At 45.5% G+C, this 16,744-nt stretch overlaps 1 protein-coding gene across 3 annotated transcripts; it reads left to right on the top strand.

Moving 5' to 3' along the window:
- The first annotated feature begins 312 nt into the window (after positions 1 to 312).
- mrpl14 (mitochondrial ribosomal protein L14) lies at positions 313 to 11,359 on the top strand. 3 transcript variants are annotated; one of them, XM_067983932.1, is made up of 3 exons: positions 313 to 420; positions 6,321 to 6,395; positions 10,281 to 11,359. In XM_067983932.1, exons 2-3 carry the CDS (start codon positions 6,328 to 6,330, stop codon positions 10,645 to 10,647), a joined length of 435 nt encoding a protein of 144 aa, XP_067840033.1. In that variant the 5' UTR covers positions 313 to 420; positions 6,321 to 6,327; the 3' UTR covers positions 10,648 to 11,359. The 3 variants fall into 3 exon arrangements, with proteins under 3 accessions (XP_067840033.1, XP_067840035.1, XP_067840034.1); XM_067983933.1 differs by having other exon boundaries at positions 326 to 451; XM_067983934.1 differs by lacking the exon at positions 6,321 to 6,395 and having other exon boundaries at positions 320 to 420.
- Positions 11,360 to 16,744: the final 5,385 nt, after the last annotated feature.

The following is a 16,744-nucleotide window of genomic DNA, read 5'->3' as shown; positions in this document are numbered from 1 at the left end:
CATCGCCCCTTCAGTTTTTTTTTCGGGACGCCTTTTTTTTTTGATTTGATTTTTTGTTTGAAATAAATTCATTGTTTCCAACAACTCTTCTTTTTCGTATTAACTTTTATTTCAGACTGTTGAACGAAGATATAATTCAGATTTCTTAAGATAACGCGAGCCGCGCGGCATGATAATGCATTTAAAAAAAAAACCCAAAAAAAACAAATTAGGGCTTTGACGACGATACTGTCAGTGCCGAGTAAAGAAACTTGTTGCCCAACAACAAATTTAAAAATAGTCCCTTAAAATAGATCCAGAGGTGTTACCATGGTTACTGCGTCGCGTGACGCCGTCACGCTGCGCGGCCGAGCTCGAGGCCGAGCTGTCCGTCCGTCCGTCGAGTGGTTGTTGGTCGAGCGGTGCTTCTCTCTCTCTCTGGTAATATTTTCGACCTGCAGTACTTTCACGTGTAAGCCTCCCTCCTGCTCCCACATCACTCCCCCTGCCCCGCTGCGTGGTTGGTTATTCTAATCTTAGACCCGGGCCCGGCGTCGAGGCCCCAGGCCCCCGCTCCCTGGTTGTCTGGGTGGGAGGAGGAGGGAGGGGGGGGTTTGTAGTTCATTGTTATCGGCAGTGGCTAAGGCTGGTTTCGGTGCCCCTGAGGGGGCGGAGGGAATCTGTTGTGTGGTGGTGGGTCTCACTGGATCCTGCCGGAAAGTCTGGCGTGTGTGTGTGTGTGTGTGTGGGGTGAGGATGGGTATTTGGTTGTGATGCCTCCTGTGGTTGAATAGCCGGTTGAATTTCACTGCCCGTACATTCAGGTGTGAAGAATGACCACCAGGGTGAGGTACCGGAGGGCAAGTGGTCCCTGTCCCAGATTTGTCAGTGTCCCCAGGGGGAAAAGGGGTCGGGGAAGAAGAAACGATCCAGATTCCCTCTCTCTCTCGAGCCCTGTCCAGTTTAACTCTTGGAAGAAAAGTGCATGTGTAACTGTGAGGACAGGATCAAACCAGGCTGTGATGTCCCTTGGAGCGGTCAAATGATCTGCTGTTAGTCGCTGAAACCTAGTGGAAAGGCCCACCGCGGAGGCCAACTCCAAGACTGAATAGACATGAGAGAAGATGAGGTAAATTAAGAAGGAGTGCTTTGGTGATGCCAAGCTTGGGTTTAAAAGCCTGTAGATTTTAGTGGGCAGGGAAGACTGGTACAGAGTACCAAAGGTTTGAGGTTGCCACTACAGAGTCACTTGGCTTTTGGTTCCAGGTGACATGAGGCAGTACACCCTCATATAGACAATGGATATATATTTCTTCCAGAGGGTTAGAGATTTAAATATTATAAATTGGGGGGGATGAATCCATTATTATTAAGGAGAATGTGTTTATTGTCATCTCAATTTTTAAAATGTTTTGCTGTGTTGCCATGTGGACTTTTCTGTTTGAAATTATGCAGCCTTGCCAAATGTGCAGATGAGCAAGCCTTGGTTTAATCAGAACAATTTAAATGTTTTTTTTCACATTCAGTAAGGAGTCAGGAACAGCACAGATGTATGGATTTGCTGGCAGTCAGTATGACAACATAGCACCTTTTATTGTATCAGCAAAATGCTACAGATTCACTTGGGGTCACAAACTGAATGGGATGACATGCATGTGTCTGCTGCTATAGTTTGAGGACCTGAAATTGGTACCATGAGTTAAGTCTCGCCATGGTGAGGCCTAACAGAAAAACATCAGTCCTAAAGAAAAACCCTCTAGAAAAAGTGACAGTTGGGATGTGATCGATTACATGTAGTACAATTGGGGGGGATGAATCCATTTACTGATGACTGATTACAAAGCTGTAATTTAATTTCGGGGGTTCGGATGATCCAAAACTCTGCAAGCAAAGTTTGAGTGTTTTGTAGCTATTACATAAACCTTGAAATGAGACCCCAAAGCGGTCACTACTCCAGGGTGTTGCTATCTCAACTGTGAACTCCGTATCGATTCACTTTGTTTTGTTTTGCTGACTGGATGTCTGAGTGGACACCAATACTCAGTACACTGTGTGTTAATATCACAGTAGGTACAGCACAGGAGGAGGCCATTCGGCCCATTATGTCTGTGCTGGCTCTTTGAAAGAGCTATCCAATTAGTCCCATTCCCTAGCTCTTTCCCCATAGCCCTGTAAATTTTTTCCCTTCAAGTATTTATCCAATTCCCTTTTGAAAGTTACTATTGAATCTGCTTCCACCAGCCTTTCAGGCAGTGCATTCCAGATCATTACAACTCGCTGCGTAAAAAAAATGTTTCCTCATGTTTCCTCTGGCTCTTTTGCCGATCACCGTAAATCTGTAACCTCTGGTTACCGACCCTTCTGCAATTGGAAACAGTTTCTCCTTATTTACTCTGCCAAAACCCTTAATGATTTTGAGCACCTCTATCAAATTTCCCCTTAACCTTAACTGTCCTAAGGAGAACAACCCCAGTCTCTCCACATAACTAAAATCCCTCATCCCAGGTGCCATGTGGAGAAGGTGGTGGGTTTATTGAGAAATAATCAGTTACTGGCCAGATGAATTCTCATAGATTGGATGTTATATTCACCCTCATGGGATGAAAAAAGAAAATTTGCCATATTAAGGGTATTTTTCTGGTAATTGTATTGCCTCGTATGGTTCGGAGTTGCACAAGTTGGGAACGCTCCAGATTCAATCTTTTGTCAATACTAAATTGGCTGATTTCAATAGTAGGAATTACAAACGGTCATGGTGGCCCCAGGGTAGGGGGAATAAAATAATCTGCGGTTCCAGCTGCATTGACTCCTGCTGGAAAGACTGGATATCCTGCCTGGATATCGATTGAGATAGAAACAGGCTCAGTTGTCATAGCCACCCCCATGGTCAAATGGTCTGCATGCACTTGAGGGACGATTTTTAAGTCCCAGCGGGAGCATATGGCAATTCCGGGCGGGAGTGTGAGTCAGGAGCCTGGCAGATTTTAACTGCACGGCCTCATTTAAATGCCACCCGGTCAGCTGCAATTGGCTGGTGGGAGAGGATGCTAATCGGGGAGGCTACCTGCATGCATAAACAGAAAGCTTTCGGCAGCAAGGTAAGCCCGGGGGAGGCGATGTAGCGAGGGTCTGTCAGTTGGGGAGAGGGCAGCAGAGGCTTGGACTTTCCTTGTGGGGCCTGGAGAAGCACTCCTGCTCCTCCGAGCCCCAGTAAGGAAAGTTGTTTTTTTAAACTTAACCTTTAGAGGGCCTCGCTGGCTTCCCAGCAGCTTCACCTGGTGGGGATCAGGAGCGAGTTAAAATTCCATCAGAGTCTTATGTACGTCCCAAAACCAGTGGCATTAAAATTGCGGATCAACGGGATCGGAGCAGGAAATAGTGTCACACCCTTCGCTCCTTTCTCGCTGATCGGAGAGAGTTAAAATGGCCCCTTTGTTGTTTAGACTAGTACATGAAGAGTTGAATTTTGGGCAAGCGGGCTGTACATGCCTGTCAGTTCCATCAGCAGAGGAGGAGGGAATAAATCTTTGTATGGCCACCTCATTGCTTTTATTGATCTACCGTAAGTTTAGAAACAGTAGGTTGGCATTAAGAATTTTGGAAAACCTGCAGAAAATGGAAATGGTTTACAGATTCATTGCAAAGTTGCACTCCAATTTGCGTTTAGAATTATACTAGGTATATGTGCAGTACTTATTTATTAGGTCCCAGTCATAAGATCAGGATGACCATGAATAATATTTAACATTTAAACAAACCGGGCATAGCTAGGATAATGTGCTAGAGTCAAAGTGTCTACATAGTGAATTCTGGGCACTTGGGAGTTTCTAATGCGGCTGTAATTTGGTTGAGGGTTTCCGATAATGCCAGATCCTAGCGCAGCTACGATCAGGTTCTTTTAAATCAGGAGTGTCCGAGCTATTTGTGAGCATTGCAGGTGTGCATCCCACATGTAAAGATAAATCAATGTTCCCATGAACTTGCATACACCTTGGCCTAAAAGTATTAAACGGCTCTTAATGTTCTGATTCAGGATTTATCCACCAATAAAAGGCAACCACTCGCAAAGCAAACCTCCAGGCCCTCCAATTCAAACAGGCAGACCACTGACTAAGAAATATAAGCGCCAATAGGACCGAGCTAATGGGCTTCAAGGACTGGATTGTGGCAGCTAAGGGTCGCATATGGCTCACAGGCTGCCATTTGGACAGCCTCGTTGTAAATAATCTAATCATCTCAGTAAGCTAAAAGCTTTGGTGAAATTATAAAGATTGCAGACTGTGCAAGCTTACTGTGGGCATGTAACTGAAGCTCTTGAAGCTGCTTAAACTCTGCAAGATCATTCCCGTACACTCATGTTACTCTTTAACTTTTGGTTGAGGGCCTCAACCCCAAACAACGGCTTGCTCGAAGACCACTCTCGGGAATTCTGCCCCATCAAGTGATCTGTGGCTGCAACTTCCACGTGCAGTGAGCTCATAACTGCAGTTATACAGGGCCTTGGTGAGACCATACCTGGAGTATTGTGTGCAGTTTTGGTCTCCTTACCTAAGAAAGGATATACTTGCCATAGAGGGAGTGCAGCGAAGGTTCACCAGACTGATTCCTGGGATGGCAGGACTGTTATATGAGGAGAGATTGGGTCAACTCGGCCTGTATTCACTCGAGTTTAGAAGAATGAGACGGGATCTCATTGAAACATATAAAATACTGACAGGGCTAGACAGACTGGATGCAGGGAGGATGTTTCCCCTGGCTGGGGGGGTTCCAGAACGAGGGGTCACAGTCTCAGGATATGGGATAGGACATTTAGGACTGAGATGACGAGAAATTTCTTCACTCAGAGGGTGGTGAACCTGTGGAATTCTCTACCACAGAAGGCTGTGGAGGCCAAGTCACTGAATATATTTAAGAAGGAGTGAGATAGATTTCTAGACACAAAAGGCATCTAGGGGTATGGGGAGAATATGGTATTGAGATAGAGGATCAGCCATGATCACATTGAATGGTGGAGCAGGCTCGAAGGGCCGAATGGCCTACTCCTGCTCCTATTTTCTACGTTTCTTTGTTTCATCATTCCCATCATGACACTGAGAGCAGGTGCCAAGTGAAGGCCAACAGAAAGAGGGACAGGCTGGCCAAAGTCAGATAAAGCAGTAAATCTGCCAAGGGCCACAGTGTGAAAGGAAATATTTGCCACAGATGGTCCCAAAGCCGTATTCTGAACATGACTGAACTATATATACCCTGGTCCTGCAGTGATGCCGTTAGAATGTCCTCGATCAATGTTATTCTGGCTCTGTGCTTAACGGTCACTAACATTGCTCTCATTTTATTGATTTTAGAATTTATTAAATTGCGAACAGATGAGTGAGGAGCAAGGCTACAGTTTAAACATACTTTCAGTGATGTCCATATGCTGCTTGATTTTTATCTCTCTTTCTCGTAACTTTACACTGTCATCTGAACCTCTTGATTAAACGTCAGCTGTGTGACTCACTGTCAGCCAGACCTGACGTGGTTCTTTAGAGACTCTAATTAATAAGGGAATTATTTTGCAGTTGGAAAGTAAAATTATAGGGCTGCTGAGGGGATGGTATGTTAGATCAGAGCAGATAGTATGAATATTAAACAAGTTTTGATGAAACCTGAAGTGGTAAATACCTGTGTGGTAAATACGCTGCCCGGTGTGGTACTGAGCCTCACTGACTGGGCAGGTTCCAGGTCCCATTCCCTATGCTAGCTGCTGTTAGCCACAGTGGCAGGAGTGGTGCTATTGGCTGCAGCACCCTTAGACCAGGATAGGGCTGGAAAAATCAGCCAGGATTCCTGCCAATGATCGCTATTCTGCTGGAAAGTGTGCATGTGTGGCATCAGGTGAGGGCATGATTAGTCTTGGTTGTAATTTCCTGTCCCCCACAGCTGAATAGTCCACCAACACGCACTGTGAAGGCTCATACATGAAAATGGCCATTTAGGCGAAGTACCAGAGGGTGGCTAGTGCCTACGGAACTCTACCCCAACAAGAGAGAAGAGCAAAAAACGGAGACGGGAGACCTGATTTAACAGTAACTGACTGCATAATCTACTGATGTCAGTGGGTTGCAGAAAATTCTGTGTTTGATTTATCGTAAAGGTTAGTTTTGTGATGAGGCAGTTAAAGCTGGAGCCAGCACTTAACAAACAGAATTCATTAATGGAGTAATTGGGTGCAAGATTGTGAAAGGATTTCAGATAGAGTTAGCCAATTCGAAAGGGACTTGGATAGAGAAATCAATGATGTGTTACGGCCGTCCAGTTGGCATGCCATGCCTCAGTACGATCTCTGTTCTTGTCTTCAGGTTCCCTATGGCGCTGTTCAGGAAGAGCATTGTGCCATTGACTCGTACAGCAGAAGCAATGAGCCGAATGTTCAGGTACTGCACCATTCGTCTATCAATCCTGGAATTCCAGTCAACAGCTTAGTGGGTTGCTCTTTATCTTCCTACTGCACGGTTATTTCTGCTACTTAAAGAGGGCACCTTTCCTCGGTGGTGATGTGAAAGAAAGACTTGCATTTATATAGAGCTTTATCGCATCTCTCAAACACCCCAAAGCACTTCACAGGCAGTGAATTACTTGTGTGCAATTACTGTTGTTATGTAGGCAAATTCACACCAAGATCTCACAAATACCAATGATATGATTGGCCAGTTGATCTATTTTTTGTTGTTGTGTTGTTCGAGGGATCTTTAGCATCCAATGGAGCAGGCAGACTGGGCAGTTTCAGCGTCTGGTCTGAAGGACGGCGTCTGTCAATGCAGCACTCCCTCAGTATTGTGTTAATCATAGAATCGTTACAGCACAAAAGGAGGCCATTTGGCTCATCGAGCCCGAGCGGCTCTTTGTAAGAGCAATCCAGTTAGTCCCATTCCCCCGCTCTTTCCCTGTAGCCCTGCAAATTTTTTCCCGTCAAATATTTATCCAATTCCTTTTTGAAAACCACAATTGAATCTGCATCTACCACCCTTTCAGGCAGCGCATTCCAGATCGATAACTACTTGCTGCGTTTTAAAAAAACGTCTTTCCTCGCATCGCCTTTGGTTCTTTTGCTAATCACCTTAAATCGTAATGAGTCCTCCTAGATTGTCGGCTTATGTGGGCTTGAAGCCACAACCTTCCAACCCAAAGGTGCACTGATCCAAGTTGGCATGCCACCTTTCCCTCCCTGCGGGAAAGCACTCGGTTTAGCTCGATGCCTCCCCACTGTGGCACTGCTCATATAGAATCTCTCTGTGTTGAGGATTGTGAACATAAAGAGCACATGTGCCAACTTCATAGCACCATGGGTTGTGCCTCCAATGCACTGTGCCATCCCTTTATTGTGAAAATAAATTTTGTTGGGACGTTTGGTAATACCTCAAGAGGTCCTGGGACTCCCCATGTTGGCTTGATGTGATACTGAGCTATACAAAACTGGAAGGCCCCCTGTGTTCAGTCCTGGCTCTGAGCAGAGTTAGCTGGTCTGAGCCTAGGTAGCAGTAGTGGCGGTACAGATGATCTTGGCTTCACTGGGTTAGGAAGGGGAGAACTCAACCAGAATACCCATTCCTGATCACTCCCCTGAGTCCTAATGGAAAGTACATGTGTGTGGAGGTCATGTGAGGGCAAGGTCAGGCTTGTTTGATGCCTTCCTCCCCTTCCACCTCCCCCTCTCCCCAACAATCCTCCTAGATTGTCGGCTTATGTCGGCTAATTTGTTGAGTGTATTCAGGAGGAATTTCTCATTCAGTATGTGGATGGCCCGACTAGAGAGGGGGCAAAACTTGACCTCCTCTTGGGAAATAAGGAAGAGCAGGTGACAGAAGTGTTAGTGAGGGATCACTTTGGGACCAGTGATCATAATTCCATTAGTTTTAAGATAGCTATGGAGAAGGATAGGTCTGGCCCAAAAGTTAAAATTCTAAATTGGGGAAAGGCCAATTTTGATGGTATTAGACAGGAACTTTCAGAAGTTGATTGGGAGAGTCTGTTGGCAGGCAAAGGGACGTCTGGTAAGTGGGAGGCTTTCAAAAGTGTGTTAACCAGGGTTCAGGGTAAGCACATTCCTTATAAAGTGAAGGGCAAGGCTGGTAGAAGTAGGGAACCTTGGATGACTCGGGAGATTGAGGCACTAGTCAAAAATAAGAAGGAGGCATATGACATGCATAGGTAGCTGGGATCAAGTGGATCCCTTGAAGAGTATAGAGATTGCCGGAGTAGAGTTAAGAGAGAAATCAGGAGGGCAAAAAGGGGATATGAGATTGCTTTGGCAGATCAGGCAAAGGTGAATCCAAAGAGCTTCTACAAATACATAAAGGGCAAAAGGGTAACTAGGGAGAGAGTAGGGCCTCTTAAGGATCAACAAGGTCATCTAAGTGCGGAACCACAAGAGATGGGTGAGATCCTGAATGAATATTTCACATCGGTATTTACGGTTGAGAAAGGCATGGATGTTAGGGAACTTGGGGAAATAAATAGTGATGTCTTGAGGAGTGTACATATTACAGAGAGGGAGGTGCTGGAAGTCTTAACGCGCATCAAGGTAGATAAATCTCCGGGACCTGATGAAATGTATCCCAGGACGTTATGGGAGGTTAGGGAGGAAATTGCGGGTCCCCTAGCAGAGATATTTGAATCATCCACCGCTACAGGTGAGGTGCCTGAAGATTGGAGGGTAGCAAATGTTGTGCCTTTGTTTAAGAAGGGCGGCAGGGAAAAGCCTGGGAACTACAGACCAGTGAGCCTGACATCTGTAGTGGGTAAGTTGTTAGAGGGTATTCTGAGGGACAGGATCTACAGGCATTTGGAGAGGCAGGGACTAATTAGGAACAGTCAGCATGGTTTTGTGAGAGGAAAATCATGTCTCACGAATTTGATTGAGTTTTTTGAAGGGGTAACCAAGAAGATAGATGAGGGCTGTGCAGTAGACGTGGTCTACATGGACTTCAGCAAAGCATTTGACAAGGTACCGCATGGTAGGTTGTTACATAAGGTTAAATCTCATGGGATCCAAGGTGAGGTAGCCAATTGGATACAAAATTGGCTTGACGACAGAAGACAGAGGGTGGTTGTCGAGGGTTGTTTTTCAAACTGGATGCCTGTGTCCAGCGGTGTGCCTCAGGGATCGGTGCTGGGTCCGCTGTTATTTGTTATTTATATTAATGATTTGGATGAGAATTTAGGAGGCATGGTTAGTAAGTTTGCAGATGACACCAAGATTGGTAGCATTGTGGACAGTGAAGAAGGTTATCTAGGATTGCAACGGGATCTTGATAAATTGGGCCAGTGGGCCGATGAATGGCAGATGGAGTTTAATTTAGATAAATGTGAGGTGATGCATTTTGGTAGATCGAATCGGGCCAGGACCTACTCCGTTAATGGTAGGGCGTTGGGGAGAGTTATAGAACAAAGAGATCTAGGAGTACAGATTCATAGCTCCTTGAAAGTGGAGTCACAGGTGGATAGGGTGGTGAAGAAGGCATTCAGCATGCTTGGTTTCATTGGTCAGAACATTGAATGCAGGAGTTGGGATGTCTTGTTGAAGTTGTACAGGGCATTGGTGAGGCCACACTTGGAGTACTGTGTACAGTTCTGGTCACCCTATTATAGAAAGGATATTATTAAACTAGAAAGAGTGCAGAAAAGATTTACTAGGATGCTACCGGGACTTGATGGTTTGACTTACAGGGAGAGGTTAGACAGACTGGGACTTTATTCCCTGGAGAGTAGGAGGTTAAGGGGTGATCTTATAGAAGTCTATAAAATAATGAGGGGCATAGATAAGGTCGATAGTCAAAATCTTTTCCCAAAGGTAGGGGAGTCTATAACGAGGGGGCATAGATTTAAGGTGAGAGGGGAGAGATACAAAAGGGTCCAGAGGGGCAATTTTTTCACTCAAAGGGTGGTGAGTGTCTGGAACGAGCTGCCAGAGGCAGTAGTAGAGGCGGGTACAATTTTGTCTTTTAAAAAGCATTTGGACAGTTACATGGGTAAGATGGGTATAGAGGGATATGGGCCAAGTGCAGGCAATTGGGACTAGCTTAGTGGTATAAACTGGGCGACATGGACATGTTGGGCCGAAGGGCCTGTTTCCATGTTGTAACTTCTATGATTCTATAATCAACCACTTGGATGAGGCACGGGAGAGTGACGGAACTGTACCAAAATGCAAGCACGGGAAAGGAGTAAGTTAGAAGGGGGAAAAAAACTTCAACCCTGATTATGGGTGCGTGTATTTTCTAACAATTGAAACTGCCCTTTATTTTCTCTCCTCATTCCAGTGCCTCGGCTGCCTGTTCAGCCATACAGAAAATGACCAGAGTGCGAGTGGTGGACAACAGTTCTCTCGGCAACACCCCTTACCACAGACCGCCCAAATGCATCCATGTGTATACCAAAAACGGCATTGGTAAAGTGGGAGACCAAATTTTGCTGGCGATCAAAGGGCAGAAGAAGAAGGCTCTGATCGTCGGCCATCGGATGCCCGGCCCACGTATGACGGCCAGATTCGACTCCAACAACGTCGTGCTCATTGAAGATAACGGGAATCCGACAGGGACGCGCATCAAGGTGCCTATCCCCACTGACCTGCGCAAGTTGGAAGGCGATTATTCCAAAGTGTTGGCAATTGCTCAGAAATTTGTCTGATTGACCTGCCGAGTCACAGTGGGAATTATTTACTCTGGCTGTAATTTATCAAAAATAAACAACTGTTTCATGCAGGTCAAACGTGGCTGCCATTCTAGCCACCTCGGACTGTCTGCTATTCAAGGGTTGAAGTTGGTTCAATTATACCGTAGAACCATACAGTACAGAAGGTCGTCATTCGGCCCATCGTGCCTGTGCCAGCTCTTTGAAAGAGCTATCCAATTAGTCCCACTCCCCCGCTCTTTCCCCATAGGCCTGCAAACTTTTCCCCTTCAAGTATTTATGCAATTCCCTTTTGAAATTTACTATTGAATCTGCTTCCACCACCCTTTCAGGCAGTGAATTCCAGATCATAACAACTCGCTGCGTAAAAAAAATTCTCCATCACCCCTCTGGTTCTTTTGCCGATTACCTGTGTCCTCTGGTTACTGACCCTCCTGCCAGTGGAAACAGTTTCTTCTTATTTACTCTGTCAAAACCCTTCATGATTTTGAACACCTCTATTCAATCTCCCCTCAACCTTCTCTGTTCTAAGGAGAACAACCACAGCTTCTCCAGTCTCCCCACGTGACTCAAGTCCCTCATTCCTGGTACCATTCTAGTAAATCACTTATGTACCCTCTCTAAGGCCTTGATGTCTTTCCTAAAGTGTACCAGCTGTACATCTATATAATAAAAATCTTGAGGCTGATGTGCCCCTGCTGCCCACAAACCTCGTTTCCTATTGTCACAATTTTTGGTCGTGCTTTTGTGTCAGGTTTCCCATCAAAATTTGTTATGTCAACCATCATAATGTAGTTGTAGGCTCTGGCCACAAGGTGACAAGTTTCTGAAGTCTTTTTCCCACTTCTGCCACTATCTTGTAACAGACCGTGGGCAAGACTGCAGGAAAGTTGCTGATAAGCAGCAACAGCAAAGTTGTGTCTTTACAGTTTAAAAAGAAATGTTCAACCGGTGCTTCACGGAAGTAAGGAAGAAAACTGGACAATAAGCCAAAGAAGGAGTTGTTGGGAGAGGTGACCACAACCGTGATAAAAGAGATGGATTTGCTAGAGGTAGAGAGGCAGAAGGATTTGCGGGGGGTATTCCAGAGTGTGGTGCATAGGTGACTGAAGGCACAGCTGCTAATGGTAGGGTGAAAGGGGGGGATGCACTGGAGGTCAGATGCAGAGGAACTGAGTCCTGTTGGGGGGGTTTGTAGTGCTGGGGGAGGGGAACCATTTAATCACAAGGATGAGATTTTTAAATTTGAGGCACTAGGGGTGGGAGTCAATGGAGGTTCGGTGAGTGAGGGGTGACGGGTGAGTGGGACTTGGTGTGGGATAGGATAAGGGCAACAGAGCTTTGATGAACTGAAGTTTACAGGGGGTGAAGGATGGGAGGCTGGCCAGGAGAGTATTAGAATAGCCGAGTCTGAAAATAACAAAGGATTTCAGCAAGAGGTAGAGTGGATGTGGCAGATGTAGGTAGTAATAGGCGGTCTTTGTGATGGAGAGGATATGTGTTGTGATGAAGAGGCAATGTGTTTCAAAACGCAGCTCGGGGTTGAACAGGACACACCAAGGTTGCGAACAACCTGGTTCAGACTGAGACAGTGGCAAGGGTATAGAATTTGGGCTGGGCGCTGAAGATGATGGCTGTGGTCTTCCCATTGTTTACCTGAAGGAAATGAAAAATCATCCAAGACTGGATGTCAGACAGGTACTCAAGACAGCACCGAGGCACTGGAAGGATTGAGAGACGTAGTGGAGAAGTAGAGTTAGGTGCCATCAGCATATGCGTGGAAGCTGACCCCATGTATGTGGATTCTGTCGCCAAGGGGCACTTTCTTTGAATAGTTGATTTTGATTGTGATGATCTGATCCTAGATGTTGTAAGACTATTTCGACCTGATACCAATTGGTTATAGTGATGATCTTATATTTGAACAAAAGCAAGGATTAATATATGCAAGTAATTAAGCGCTATTTATCAAAGAACAAGGAATTATATTACCTCGTTGTCCTTTTTTTTCTAAATTTCAAAATATACATTATTTCATAAAATTTAAAGAGTCACACAGATCAATGTAAAAAGATACAATTTCAGGCATTGCAGTTCAAACCAATACACACTATGATCCCATAGTGTATGCAGATCATCCACACTATGATCCCATTATTACAATTCAAAACAACAGTACATATCTTCTAATACATTTTGTACAATACAAAGTGGGGTGGCCTTACACAGTGGCCTTTCCCCATAGAGCCTTTGCGTAGGCCGCACCTCGCTTCAATGCATCCCGCAGCACATACTCCTGGACCTTGGAGTGTGCCAGTCGGCAACACTCGTGGACAGCTCCTGCAAATGGAAGACCAACAGGTTTTGGGCAGACCAAAGGGCCTCCTTCACCGAGTTGATGGTCTTCCAGCAGCAGTTGATACCTGTCTCGATATGCGTCCCAGGGAACAGCCTGCAGAGCGCAGCGTCCCGTGTTACCAAACTGTTGGGGATGAAGGGAAATCGTGTTTGATAAATTTATTAGAGTTTTTTGAGGATATAACTAGCAGGGTAGATAAAGGGGAACCAGTGGATGTCGTATATTTGGATTTTTAAAAGGCATTCAATAAGGTCCCACACGAGGTTTTTACGCAAGATAAGGGCTCATGGGGTTGGGGGGGTAACATATTAGTGTGGATAGAGGATTGGTTAACGGACAGAAAACAGAGAGTAGGGATAAACGGGTCATTTTCAGGTTGGCAGGCTGTAACTAGTGGGGCGCCGCAAGGATCAGTGCTTGGGCCTCAGCTATTTACAATCTATATCAATGACTTATCCAAGTTTGCTGACGATACAAAGCTAGGTGGGAAAGTAAGCTGTGAGGAGGACACAGAGTCTGCAAAGGGATAAAAGACAGGTTAAGTGAGTGAGCAAGAAGGTGGCAGATGGAGTATAATGTGGAGAAATGTGAAGTTAATCACTTTGGTAGGAAGAATAGAGAAACAGAACATTTTTTAAATGGTGTTCAGAGAGACTTGAGTGTCCTCATACAAGAAACACAAAAAGTTAACATGCATGTACAGCAAGCAATTAGGAAAGCAAATGGCATATTGACTTTCATTGCAAGGGGGTTGGAGTACAAGAATAAGGAAGTCTTACTACAATTGTACAAGGCTTTGGTGAGACTTCACATGGAGTATTACGTACAGTTTAGGTCTTATCTGAGGAAGGATATACTTGCCTTAGTGGCAGTGCAATGAAGGTTCACTAGATTGATTCGTGTGATGAGAGGGTTGTCCTATGAGGAGAGATTGAGTAGAATGGGCCTATATTCTCTGGCGTTTAGAAGAATGAGAGGTGATCTCATTGAAACATAAGATTCTGAGGGGGCTCGACAGGGTAGTTGCTGAGAGGCTGTTTCCCCGGCTGGAGAGTCTAGAACTAGTGGGCGTAGTCTCAGGATTAGGGGTCGGCCGTTTAAGACTGAAATGAGAAATTTCTTCACTCAGAGGGTTGTGAACCTTTGGAATTCTCTACTCCAGAGGGCTGTGGATGCTTAGTCGTTAAGTATATACATGGCTAAGATAGACAGATTTTTGGTCTCTAGAGGAATCAAGGGATATGGGGATCAGGCAGGAAAGTGGAGTTGAGGTAAAAGATCTGTCATGATCTGGTTGAATGGCAGAGCAGGGCTCGAGGGATTGTATGGCCTACTCCTGCTCTTATTTCTTATGTTCTTATGAACCGGGATAGATACCAACACATCTCTTTCCATACCTTCTGCGCGATCCCCATTGTCCTTTTGGTAGAGAGTAACTTTGTCTCTGCCTCGAACACTGCCTGCTTCCTTCTCGCTGAGCTGTCTTCCTTTTCCACACATGCTTCTCTACAAGTAGGTGTTGGTTTGGGCTTGGTTCATATCCCTTTTAGAAACCCAACCCTCTGAGCCATCAAAACTGTTGTGGTTAGCACCTCAACAATTTTATCTCCCTTCAACAGATAATGGCCACCCTGTTTGTCTTAACTGCTAATCAATTTACCCTGATGTTCCCTGTCAGGCATTTCAAAGGAACATGAGATGTCTTAGACCCATCCCAGACCGTTAAATGTGATCTCGGGGTTGGTCTATCAACCAATTTCTGTCTCTCCATTGTTCTAGCCAATCTCCAATATTAGCATATCTTAGAAGACATGCGATGCCTTCCACAGTCCATGTGGAATGGAGCTGATCCGTCTGCTAGTTGTGAAAAAATACTGAGTCTCTTAGAAAAACACTAAATGCTGGATAGCTGACTGAATAAATGCAGTAACTTAAACTAAACTTTTAATACATTTTTTAAAACCCTTATTATAAAAGATATTCCGTTACAATGTGTACAATTGTACAGTGATAATCATCATTTTGCTGGTGAACGCAGGGTGACTGTGGTTTTTATCATGGCTGGGATGATGGCTTGTACGGCCTATTTACCAGTGACAGTCACGACCACAATCCATGGTCAGGGATTACTCTCCCTTTGGGTGACTTAGCACACGTTGCATTCTGCTACAAGAAAAGGTAGTTCCTTCTGCGTCAATAGATGCCTTTGAAAAGGAACTGGATGAATACCTGTCGAGAAGTGGGATTGAGGTTTATATAGCATAACGGATCAGTTTGGTACACCTGGATGTTTAGGACAAGTCCACAATTGGGATAGGCGTGCACGGGTTTTGGAAGGAGAGGGCTTGGCATTTTTTCATGGTAAGCTTTTCTATTTGGAAGGTCAAGAGGCTGATCCCTGGTGTCAGAGGACTGACATGAGAAAAGGTTAGAAAAATCCAGACTCTTCAACCTTAACATTGCCCATCTCTGCCCCGCCTCAGCTCATCTGCTGCTGAAACCCTCATCCATGCCTTTGTTACCTCTAGACTTGACTATTCCAATGCTCTCCTGGCTGGCCTCCCATCTTTCACCCTCCTTAAACTTGAGCTAATCCAAAACTCTTCTGCCCGTATCCTAACTCGCACCAAGTCCCGTTCACTTATCACCCCTGTGCTCGCTGACCGACTTTGGCTCCTGGTCTGGGAACGCCTTGATTTTAAAATTCTCATCCTTGTTTTCAAATCCCTCCATAGCCTTGCCCCTCCCTCTCTTGTAACCTCCTCCAGCCCTACAACCCTCCGAGATCTCTGCGCTCCTCCTATTCTTGCCTCTTGTGCATGCCCAATTTTAATCGCTCCACCATTGGCAGCCGTGCCTTCAGCTGCCTAGGCCCTAAGCTCTGGAATTCCCTCCCTAAACCTCTCTACCTCTCCTCCTTTAAGACGCTCCTTAAAACCTACCTCTTTGATCAAGCTTTTGATCACCTGTCCTAATGTCTCCTTATGTGGCTCGGTGTCAAATTTTCTTTGATAATCACTCCTGTGAAGTGCCTTGGGACATTTTACTATGTTAAAGGCGTTATATAAATGCAAGTTGTTGAAAGATTGTGAATGAGATGAGGCCTTAAAAAGGTATAATTGGAAGGAAAGGTCAATCACTGCACCATTTGAACTTAAACCCTGTTTCCGCTGCCACTCACAGTCTGGGTTCACTCGTTGAGAATGGGTGTAAGGGTGAAGAACCTCAAGGCGACCAGCATGGGAGGAACTTCCTTCAAGCGAATGACGGACCTGTTTCTGGCTGGCGAAGTTACGGTGGCTGGTGGGGGAAGCTCCGGGGAAATTCCGGGCCACTGTGAGCAATCACAGTGCCCTGTCTGAGATCTGTTAACTCAGACCATTGGTCGGTTCCGTCAAAACGCTGCCCCTTAAACCAACAGGACGACCAGGAAAGGGTTAAAGCTGGCGCAGTGTGATAAACAGGATACCTCATGCTCCCGTGGGCTTGTTTAGTCAGCGCCGCTGAGATCACAGCTCAGGCTTCCCAGCAACCTGTGAATCACTGAACCAGGTCGAATCCAACTGCAAGAAAGCAATCGAAAGATCGGAGACAAACAAAACAGAGGAATCCTGCAGTGGGACGTGCCACGGTCACCTCACTGTGAGGTACTGTAGCTTGTTGCTGAGCAGGTGCAATGATACCTGCCCTCTTCTGTACCAGACAAACACAACACTGTGCAGGGAAACCCATGGG

The sequence above is a fragment of the Heptranchias perlo genome, chromosome 5, assembly GCF_035084215.1.
Source record: "Heptranchias perlo isolate sHepPer1 chromosome 5, sHepPer1.hap1, whole genome shotgun sequence".
NCBI classification, from domain to species: Eukaryota; Metazoa; Chordata; class Chondrichthyes; order Hexanchiformes; family Hexanchidae; genus Heptranchias; species Heptranchias perlo.
The sequence above is the reverse complement of the archived record's forward strand: the minus strand, read 5'-3'. Positions and strand labels throughout refer to the sequence as shown.